We start from the raw sequence: 11,100 nt of genomic DNA on the forward strand, positions 1-11,100 counted from the left end.
GTCCCATAAAGTTCGGGCAATTTTTGAAACAGAAACGACATAAATACGGCATCAAAGTCTTCAAAATATGTTCGGGCCAAGGGTATACATACAAATTTGAAATATATTCGGGAAAAAACTTAGATGCACCATGCGTAACCCCCACAAATGTTGTAATGAATATATGCAACAATATTCTTCATAGAGGCCACACAATTTACACCGATAATTGGTATACAAGTATAAATTTAGCCGAAAAATTAATTGATTGCAATACTCATTTAGTAGGAACCCTAAGAAAAGATAGAAAGGAAATACCTGTTGACGTCAAATTTAAAAAATTAAAACGCGGTGAACTTATCGCAATGCAAAATAAGAAGGGGATTACGGTCCTCAAGTGGAGAGACGAGCGTGACATTTTTATGATTTCGACGAAACATTCGACTGAAATGACAGAGATCCACAAAAAGAATTATGTTTGTAATAAACCAATGGTAGTGATAGATTACAGCAGAGGAAGATGTGCTGTAGATTTATCAGATCAAATGATAGCATATTCTACACCACATAGAAGAACCCTCAAGTGGTATATAAAATTAGCTTTAGAATTATTGTTTACATCAATTTCAAACGCGATGATACTCTATAAACAAGCAACAAAAACAAAAATCAAAGTATCAGATTTTAGAATGGCACTCGCAATGCACCTTACACAGTGCCACTCACCAGAGCCGTCAGATATACTTATTCGACAAAGATTGCGACACGAAATGCAAAAGAAAGAAGGGCAAGCGTACCTGGCACGAAAATTTTGCAGAGAGTGCTATAAAAAAAATGTTAAACAGTTAGGATCAAAAATTGCTAAGAATCGCACCAAAAAGGTGACCACCTATTGTCCAGATTGTATTGATGAGCCACATTTATGTTTAAAGTGTTTTAACATAGTGCACCGTTAGATGCAAGATTTGTTCTCATTTTTTTTTTTTTTTATGCTATAATAAAAATGTTTAATTGTTCAATGGGGCACTTTTTATTTCAAAGTATCTTCTATTTATCGGTTATATTCAAAATGCCTTAATCACCAATGACCACCGTGGTGTTACAGGAGAAACAGTGGCCGGCCATATATAACCAACATGGCAGTCAAAGTGTTAAACGAATGATCTTTATATATAATTTACTTTGTTACAGAAAGTACCAAAGAATATTTTGTACTACCACTATTGTGAAATAAATATTTCTATTTGTAATAGGAAGTTAAATAAAACATTGAAATATTTATATTAATTGTAGCTTTCCAAAATCCCATAATTGTAAAAAATATTTTTGATGATAGTCTCATTTCAATATTCGTTATTGAAGAAAATATTTAATATGAATGTGTCATGAAATATGTATTAGAGAATTTATATTTGATTGTAATGTATTATAGAAACGTCGTTGCTTTTTATTTAGTTTGAAGGGGTGAGATGATATTATTAACTACAAAATAGTTCGATAGGAAAGTCTTTTATTCGCTAATGGATTACAGACTTTTTCTCGGACGAATGAAATAGGAACTATGTCTAACTGTCGCTGATTCCCATACTAGCGCAACCAATTAGGGATTTAATTATTACTTTTGTTGCACATCACATTCTCGACATCCTTAACGCACTTCTTCAAAAGCGGAATTTGATTATCACTGATATATAAGGTATGATATATATCAGTGTTATTTATCACATTTAGTGATCCAGGGCAATTTCTCCTTGGTTTGAGGTATGTGATGTAGTTTGTAATGATGTCTCTTGTCGTTTTTGGTCTGTGATTACTAGATCTTCGACGAATGGGCCATTTAGCCTGGGTGCACGCCGATGTCAAAACAACGTTCGTTGCGTGATATCCTTTGTAGAAATATATATACTTATGTATGTGTTATCGTATACTGAAGCGACGCGCGTTCTTAGTGTGAGCTCTTTAACATAAATACATATAATTTTACACAGACGTTACGCAACGGACGTCGATTCGACGTTCGTGTTGTCTCGTCCGTAGAAACTTGGGATTAATGACTTTCGTGGATGCTATTGAGACTGATAATAAAACTTGAACAAAAAGATACATATAGATGAGACTGATTGAAGCGACACATAAAAAATAGTTTTCTTAAAAATAGCTTTGCTGGCCCGTATGTCACAAATCATATCGGTCGTTGGCACACCAAAGGTTTTTAGTTGTGCGTGCCTTTGGTCGCTACAAATTTAAGAATTTATATAAATTGAATTGACACAAACAAGTGAAGGTGACAAATGGTATCAATTTATATGGATTACGTGATCATTTAACACATTGCATACAATACAATACATACAATTGCACACATGTGTAGTGTAATATATTAATATGAATCATGAAATTACATCTTCGTGATTATATATATATTACTTTGCATTTATTCAAAAAATAAAATTAAAATGCTAAGTATGTTACTTCGTAAAAATGCACATAAATTAACTAATTCATAAGAAAGAAATCTGTGTAGTAGTAAATCAAAGGTTAAAAATACATGCATGATACGATTATATTGTGACAATTTCCTGTACCATATCTGTACAGCATCCGGAATTAAAGATTTCTAATTGGAACATGGAAATTCTGTAAGCATACTAATATATTTTAGTTAGTGCTTTTTACATAGAAAATTTTGTAAACATATTATAGTTAGATATTGTATAAAATTAATAATAAATCACTTTTTCTTGTAAAGTTGGAATAATTTAATATAAATTGGATAAATTTTAATATAATCCTGTGTCCATTTTAATAGCTTCATTAATAGTATTCATTGTTTTATTCATGTCTTACTTTGTAACATGTATTTTATTCTTCAGTTTATTATAAAATATTTGTAATGTACATGTTGTGTGACACTTTTTTTATGAATATATAAATATTTTTTATTTGGCTTGCATGTAGTATACGTTGTTAGATTCAAATAAATAGGATTTGAATACTGATCAATTCAATTCAAAATGGAAGAGGATGATGAAGAAATTTCTATACCATGGATACAAAAAGATAGAAATAATACATCTGAAGCAAGTCTTTATCGATCAATACCAAGTAATTTAAATGCAGGATCTATACAAACTTTGTATCAAAGTGTTCGTAATATCTCATCATTAAATAATGCTACAAGTATGAGTATGAATAGTATGCATAGCGCAATCTCCTTACAAGATATTGAGCGATCATATAATGATGATTTATCAACCCTTAATAATGGAACAACAATTGATGGTAGTTGTACAGATTTAAGGAATAGTAGGAGAAGTTCAAAATCGGTAAATTTATAACTTTTTATTTTTATTATATTTTTATAACTTTATTATTTGTATTTAAAAATGAAACTATGTTAATCATGAAATAATAATTGTTTTCTTCAGATTTCAAAATGTGGAACAGCTTTTAGTTTATATTTTCGTGACGAAGTTCGTACAATTGATTTTATAATTGTTTGGGATGAGTACAATGTGGAAGCTCAAACATATCGCTGTACTGAATATAGACGTGTAAGTAAGTGTATAGTGAAGAAATAATATTTTTTATTTAATATCTATTTTTAATTTTTAGGTATTTGAAAAGAATTTGGAGAAGGAAGGTTTACAGTTAGAATATGAACAGGCAGAACCGAACGGTCTTCATTTTATAAAAATTCATGCACCTCGAGAAGTACTAAGACGGTATGCTGAAATATTAAAACTTAGATTGCCAATGAAGGAATTACCTACCGTGTTAATTCCTGAAAATCGTAGTAACGCATTAATTAAAGAAGTCAATTCGTTATTCAAGAGAATTATGAAAAAATATTATGTAGACCAAACAATATTTCCAACTATGAGACATAATTTTACGGCTGTCTATAGCCGCGATAAAGAATACTTATTCAGTTTGGACTCGCCAAACTTTTTTACTGCCGCAACACGTGCTAGAATTGTACAGTTTATTTTAGATAGAACCAGATTTACAGAAACCAAGGATGATGATTTTGCATTTGGGATAGAAAGGTTGATTTCGGAAAAAGCATACATAGCCGCATATCCTCTTCACGATGTAAGCCATATCTTTTTGTTTTTTTCTCCGCATTTTTTCAGTTTTAGATTTATTGTAATAACTTCTATTTATGTCAAGTTATAGGTACATGCTTGTATTGTCTTTCTACATTATTAGTGTCGTTAAAAAGTAGGGACGGCTATATCGTAATATCAACAAGCTTTGTTGTTTCCCATTCGCTTATTTCGCGCAGTTTTTCACACTTCCAAAACATTAAATTATCCGTTGAAAAATCTTTAAAGGAAGAACGCCAATATATAATTTATGGTTTACCCTTTTGTTTCAAATGTAGTTATTCTATGTGGATTTATATTAAACAAAAAGCAGTTTATAGGATTTCCGTATTTTATCGTGTCTAATACGTTTTTATACATATATTTATATAGATAGACAAAGTATAGTTATTAAGGGTGGATTTTCAGGTATGTATGTATACTGAGGCTTTTTGAACTTTTATTGTTCTTTTGTTCATTATCATCTTCAATTTATATACGACAATGAACATTTATGTTCGTATCTCCTTCTATCTGTAAATTTTCGTTAGTGATCGTAAGTGAATATTTCGTTAATACACCACATATGACTATCACTAAAAATGCTGAATTTATCTTGATTATAAAACAAGGACTAAAATATTTTATTGAGTAAACAACATTTTATACTTTTTACTATACATAAATTTAAGTAAATATACATTTAAAAATTTTCATATTTCATGCAATATATATTTCAAACAAATTTAGATATAATTCAGATAAAAATTTATTTAGGACATAATATTTTAATTAATACAATTTTTTCTTATTTTTAGGGTGATTTACAAGCACCAGATTCTATGAGGTATCTTTTGTACAAAGAATGGGCATGTTTAAAAAAATGTCTTCACTATCAACCATTGGATTATATCAAAGAATATTTTGGAGTAAAAATTGGACTTTACTTTGCTTGGCTCGGATTTTATACACATATGCTGATACCTGCTAGTATCGTAGGCCTTTTATGCTTCATATACAGTTGCGCGACTTTGTATTCTAACGAACCAAGCGAAGATGTTTGTAATGGTAAGGGTATCATTCAAATGTGTCCCTTATGTGATCATTTTTGTGGATATTGGGATTTAAAGGAAACATGCTTACACGCAAGAATTACGTATTTGTTTGATAATCCATCAACCGTGTTTTTTTCTATATTTATGTCATTATGGGGTATGTATAGTATTTTTAATAGCTATACACATGCACAATGTAAATTTCATTATTATTTTTATTATATTTTATTAGCTACATTGTTTTTGGAATTATGGAAGAGGTATTCAGCAGAAATAACTCACAGATGGGATTTAACTGGTTTAGATGCTCAAGAGGAACATCCTCGTCCTCAGTACTTAGCACGTTTAGCACATATAAAAAAGAAATCGCTCAATATTATTACAAATACGGAAGAACCGAAAGTTCCCTTTTGGAAAATGAGAGTTCCCGCTACGATTCTCAGTTTTTCCGTCGTTTTGTTGCTGGTTTGTGAATATAGAATATAAAAAAGAAATGAATTTAATAATTACGATTTTTTTTCAAAAAATTTGCTTTCTATTTATGTTTTAAATTATAGATTGCAATAGCAATGGCAGCAGTGTTAGGTGTTGTTTTATATAGAATGTCTGTTTTAACCGCCTTAAGTGTTTATGGACATCCTATGGTAACAAGTTATGCAATATTATTTACAACAGCTACTGCAGCTAGCATTAATTTGTGCTGCATTATAGTATTTAATTGGGTCTATGTTTGGCTAGCTGAATATTTAACTGAGGTACTTTAATATCATAATAACGATATATTTTTTCCTTCGTTTTTAAAAATATTAAATTTTTCTTTTTTATTTTTACAGATTGAACTGCTTCGTACTCAAACTGAATTTGATGATAGTTTAACATTAAAAATATATTTACTCGAATTTGTTAATTACTATGCTTCCATATTTTATATAGCATTTTTTAAAGGAAAATTCGTTGGTTATCCAGGAAATTATAATCGCTTTTTCGAATATCGACAAGAAGAATGTGGCCCTGGTGGCTGCCTTATGGAATTATGCATACAGTTAAGCATTATCATGATTGGCAAGCAGGCTATGAATACAATATTAGAAATGTTGTTTCCACTATTTTACAAATGGTTAAATACTTTAAAAGTACACGTTGGGATGAAGACAAAAGATGGGCAGAAAAAAGTTACTACTCGGAAATATCTTCAATGGATTAAGGATTATAAATTGGTGGAATGGGGTCCAAGAAGTTTATTTCCTGAGTATTTAGAAATGGGTAGCGGTATTATATTTTTAAAACTAGATATATGTATTTATATTGCCTATTTAAATTTTAATATTTTATATATTACAGTGTTACAATATGGATTTGTTACTATCTTTGTTGCTGCATTTCCGTTAGCACCATTTTTTGCACTGTTGAATAACGTTTTTGAAATGAGATTAGATGCCAAAAAGTTACTGACAATGTACAGAAGGCCAGTTGGACAACGTGTTACAGATATAGGCATATGGTTTCGTATTCTTGATTCTATTTCTAAGTTATCAGTTATAACTAATGTAAGTTTGTATCTATCTATAAAGTATTTTATGTAAACAATGTATAATTTTTTGTATACTTATAATTTGAACTTTTTAGGCGTTCATTATAGCTTTTACTTCTAATTTTATACCAAGACTAGTTTATCGAATAACTGTCTCTGATAATTATTCTCTGGAAGGATTTCTAGATCATTCTCTCTCCAAATTTAATACAAGTGACTTAAAAAATGGTACTGAACCATTTTTACCTTCTCACAAGCAAGTTGAAATATGTAGATATCCAGATTATAGAGAACCTCCTGAATCACCAAACAAATATCAATATACAATCATGTTTTGGCACGTACTTGCAGCGAGACTAGCTTTTATTGTTGTATTTGAGGTATTGTTATACCATCAATGCAAATTTAAATTCAAAAATCAATTTTAACAGCTAACAAAATCAATCTTTTCCAGAATGTTGTTGCTTTGGTCATGATATTCGTGCGATGGTGTATCCCCGATATCCATCCAAAGTTACGGGATAAAATTCGACGCGAGACGTATATAACTAATGAAATAATTATTCAACAAGAAGCACTTCGTGCTCGTGAAAGATCCGCTGATAATGTAGAAACAAATCAACATATTACGTTAAATGAAAACACGAATCGATGGAACAGAGTCATGAGAAATAGTTTATCTAATTCTGAATTTGATTTAGAAGTTCATGGAAGTCCTGTATCACCGACTAGTACACATCCACGAGTTGGTCCTGCCGCATTATAACCGTTTTGCAGACCAAATTAACGAAATCAATAGAAAGTTATAACTGTGATGCTAGTCACACCTACATATATTGGTTTCATTAATCTGATTTCCAAATGAATGTATTTAAAGAAATTATTTAATAGAAATATATAAAAAGTATAACTAATATTAATAATAAAGAAAAAATTAGAAAGACGATATTTAGATATATATAATAATAATTTATATATATGTTGATATTGAAGCTGTCATATATCTTTATGAATAATTATTTAAAAAGAAGGAAGTATTCTCATTATAACAAATTTTGATATTTTATATCTCTGTTAAAATACGTATGTGTATGTATATGAATCTCATACTATTGTTCCTAACAAATGAAAATGAAGACTCATGACCTAACTTAAAGGCATACATATATGAATATATTACATTATTGTGTCTTTTTTTATTTTTTATGCCAAATTATATATTTAATCCAGAAAAATGCGCGTAGTAATGTAATTTATTTATTCACTTATTATTGCACCTTTCATAAATTACATTTTTGTTATTGTATTATTTCAAAGTTTAATTCCATAAACATAATTGATAAAGCTTCCTCTAAAAGTTCCTGTAAGCGATATTATATTCTAATATATGAATTTACTTCTTAAGAATGAATTAATTATTCTACATTTATGCACAATATAGCAATTAACTATTAACTGTTAAGTAACAATGTGGTTTCTTAATATTGTGATAATGTGTATTGTTAATATTATAGTAACATCTACCTCTACTTGATTACAAAATTTTCCCATAATTTTCATAAACTCTGTAATATTTTTAAATATGTACAATTAAAATATACATTTTGATACAGTTACCTACTATATTTAATAAGTATAGATATGTAATACTTTTATAAATGTGCAATTTTTACATCATATATGTGTAACTTAATTAAAGAGCCGTAAAATAATATAAAATGCAAACTGAATTAAAGTAAATAAACATTTTCATATATACAATGAAAATTTTGAATTTTGTAAGTTTAAAGTGATATAATTTTATTATTATCATATCATCAAAAGTGTTGTATCGCAGAGGGCGATATCATAGAACCGGTATTGAGAATACCACACTACCCTATTCTCAATCATTCCGAATATTTGATTTAAAAAAATTTACATTTATTTTTTACTAAGCATTAAAAGAGATCTGACATAATTTATTATATGATTTTAATGTGAATTCTTATGCAAATAGTAAAAATTAATTTCTAACAAAAATGGGAACTGTTCATGCGAAGGTACACGCTTATTATTAGAAAATTACAGAATAACCTAAAATTAAAACCATTAATTTGCTGCATGAGTAATTTCTAATAATAATTTTTAACATCGTTATTTTAAATTTAATAATTGTGCTAAATGTTCTATTAAATTTGAGCATTCCTTTCTTTATTATACGGGTTGTCATTGTACATTTAGTGAATTTTTGCAAGTTACTATTTAATTAAATTTTGTCCGTTAATGTTTCGCGTGTTTTGTCATTTCAGGAATCAAATATGTTTAGAAATACAAACGAATCTTCAAGTAATGAAAGACAAAATTTTAAAAAAGATAATCCTGTAAGTAATATACATATATTTTGACTTAAAATTTATTCAATATAAATGCAATATTTTAAATATATTTTTTATAATTAACGATCTTTCTTAGTCTTCACACATTCATGAAAAGATGAATTTACTTGAAAAAAGGAAAGAGAAATCCATTGATCTTCATTCAGTGAAGGTACACTCGTTAATATAAACATAAAACATTTGTTTTATTTATATAAATTATTAATTTCTAAGTCTTGATATTTTGTAAACTAGGCAAGAGTTGATAGAATACATGTAGATGGACTCATGAGAACAAAAGATGACATAATAAAAGCCCAAGTAACAGAATTGTTTAAAGCTGAAGATTTTTATGATATTATTTTACGTGCCTATAAAGTGAGAGAAAAATTGCAAGATTTAGGATGTTTTGGGAATATTGGAATTTACATTGATACCAGTCAAGGTCCTCATGCTACCCCAGAAGGCGTTGAAGTGGGTCTATATAATTACACACTAATTCAACAAAAAATAAGTAATTTCTCAGATTTAATTCATTCCAGTTCACTCATGAATCATTTCTCTAAAAGTTAGCGTATATTTGTATGAGAGACTTTAAATCACGTTCTTTTTCAGGTCACTTTTATGGTACATGAAATGAGACGTCTAACAGGTGGAATTAGCACTATGGTTGGAAATAATGAGGGTTCAGTTATTATTCAAGCAAAAGCACCCAATTTATTTGGAAGAGGAGAACGTCTTCAGATGGAATACTCTTATGGTTCAAAAAGTTCAACTAATATAAGTATATCTGCTGTTAAACCATTTATAGGCAGTTGGCGCCATAAAGTGTATGTAAAATTAATCCATTTTAAAGATTAATGTTATAAATTACAGTTAATATATAATTTAACCTTTTTCACAGATTAACTGGCAGTGTGTTTAACACATCAAATAGATTCCCATGGTCTGGTTTTAGTCAATATGATAAAGGTTTATTATTAGATATTGCTTTTAACACAGATGGGACAGGTATACTGAAGCATAATTTACAATATGAAGCTACATATAGGGAGATTATTTCGTCCAAACAAGCGTCATTTCGCGTTAGAGAACAATGTGGTCCAAATTTGAAATCTGCACTGCGACATATTTGTTCCATCGATAAAAGAGACTCGTTAATATTTCCTACTATGGGAAGTCTCGTACAATTTTCGACAGAAATAGCTGGTCTCGGAGGAGATATTGGATTTGTTAAAAATGAACTTATCATGCAAACTAATTGGACGCCTCATGAATATGCAGCAAGTATTTTTTAACTCAGAACTAGATTAGACTTCTGAATGATTTATCTTCTGTACAACTTGTCTGATTATAGAAATTTCATTAGACCTTCCAGCTGGGTTTTCAATCTGGATTGCTTCGAGGAATCAGCAATGATATGAAAATAAATATCGCCGATCAATTTTTCTTGGGTGGACCATTGAATCTTAGAGGATTCGATATGAGAGGCTGTGGACCTCGCCACGATGGAAATTCAATTGGAGGCGATGTATATTGGGCACTTGCGCTTCATTTATACACACCACTGCCATTTAGACCCGGTCGTCACGGTTTCGGTGATTTGTTCAAGTTACATGGTTTCATCAATGGTGGAAATGTATCAAATTTCACTTTCAAATTTGGTAAGACATTAAAAATGTTGAAATATCTTTTTTTATCTTCATTTCCAATTATCTGTGAAGTTACAAAAATAAGTAATTTTTTATTATTTGCAGCAAATGATTATAAGGAAAATATGAAAATTTTTAAGGAAAATGTTCGTTGTGCAGTTGGTGGGGGTATTGCGATGAAACTTGGAAATATAGCGAGAGTAGAATTAAACTTAGTTATGCCTTTGTTATTTGTCAGAAGCGATGTATTGCAACAATTTCAATTCGGGCTCGGATTGCAGTACTTATAAATAACTTTTTGGGATAGTAAATTGTATATTCTATACTATTTTTATGTCAATCGTACGCATTTAATGTAAAATAAATTACAATTATAAATTTATTATTTTTATGAAGAATACATTCTAATGCCATTAGAGATAAGTATCAGCAAAAAGC

The 11,100-nt window shown here is 29.4% G+C and overlaps 2 protein-coding genes across 5 annotated transcripts; both read left to right on the forward strand.

Annotated features, from left to right (window-relative positions):
• The first annotated feature begins 1,494 nt into the window (after window positions 1-1,494).
• Window positions 1,495-8,159, forward strand: LOC139995388 (anoctamin-1-like). Of its 3 annotated transcripts, none has more exons than XM_072018794.1 (11): window positions 1,495-2,618; window positions 2,938-3,305; window positions 3,408-3,533; window positions 3,595-4,074; window positions 4,886-5,279; window positions 5,355-5,587; window positions 5,680-5,877; window positions 5,956-6,391; window positions 6,464-6,669; window positions 6,749-7,033; window positions 7,108-8,159. In XM_072018794.1, exons 2-11 carry the CDS (start codon window positions 2,994-2,996, stop codon window positions 7,417-7,419), a joined length of 2,982 nt encoding a protein of 993 aa, XP_071874895.1. In that variant the 5' UTR covers window positions 1,495-2,618; window positions 2,938-2,993; the 3' UTR covers window positions 7,420-8,159. The 3 variants fall into 3 exon arrangements, with proteins under 3 accessions (XP_071874895.1, XP_071874897.1, XP_071874896.1); XM_072018796.1 differs by having other exon boundaries at window positions 1,497-2,618; window positions 3,001-3,305; XM_072018795.1 differs by having other exon boundaries at window positions 1,499-2,618; window positions 5,956-6,385.
• A 337-nt stretch (window positions 8,160-8,496) lies between these two features.
• On the forward strand, window positions 8,497-11,044 carry LOC139995401 (sorting and assembly machinery component 50 homolog B). Of its 2 annotated transcripts, none has more exons than XM_072018835.1 (8): window positions 8,497-8,695; window positions 8,945-9,016; window positions 9,108-9,182; window positions 9,266-9,484; window positions 9,626-9,840; window positions 9,915-10,293; window positions 10,380-10,674; window positions 10,768-11,044. In XM_072018835.1, exons 1-8 carry the CDS (start codon window positions 8,675-8,677, stop codon window positions 10,950-10,952), a joined length of 1,461 nt encoding a protein of 486 aa, XP_071874936.1. In that variant the 5' UTR covers window positions 8,497-8,674; the 3' UTR covers window positions 10,953-11,044. The 2 variants fall into 2 exon arrangements, with proteins under 2 accessions (XP_071874936.1, XP_071874937.1); XM_072018836.1 differs by lacking the exon at window positions 8,497-8,695 and adding an exon at window positions 8,729-8,857.
• Window positions 11,045-11,100: the final 56 nt, after the last annotated feature.

This window comes from Bombus fervidus, chromosome 16 (assembly GCF_041682495.2).
Source record: "Bombus fervidus isolate BK054 chromosome 16, iyBomFerv1, whole genome shotgun sequence".
Lineage (NCBI taxonomy): Eukaryota > Metazoa > Arthropoda > Insecta > Hymenoptera > Apidae > Bombus > Bombus fervidus.

Excerpts from the sequence above, each read along its gene's own strand:
- LOC139995401 (XM_072018835.1), top strand. The coding sequence starts at position 8,675 with ATGGGAACTGTTCATGCGAAG. Across the intron at positions 9,017-9,107 it reads ATTTTAAAAAAGATAATCCT|TCTTCACACATTCATGAAAA; the intron begins GTAAGTAATATA and ends GATCTTTCTTAG. Across the intron at positions 9,183-9,265 it reads TTGATCTTCATTCAGTGAAG|GCAAGAGTTGATAGAATACA; the intron begins GTACACTCGTTA and ends TTTGTAAACTAG.
- LOC139995388 (XM_072018794.1), top strand. The coding sequence starts at position 2,994 with ATGGAAGAGGATGATGAAGAAATTTCTATACCATGGATACAAAAAGAT. Across the intron at positions 5,588-5,679 it reads TTTCCGTCGTTTTGTTGCTG|ATTGCAATAGCAATGGCAGC; the intron begins GTTTGTGAATAT and ends TTTAAATTATAG. Across the intron at positions 5,878-5,955 it reads TAGCTGAATATTTAACTGAG|ATTGAACTGCTTCGTACTCA; the intron begins GTACTTTAATAT and ends TTATTTTTACAG.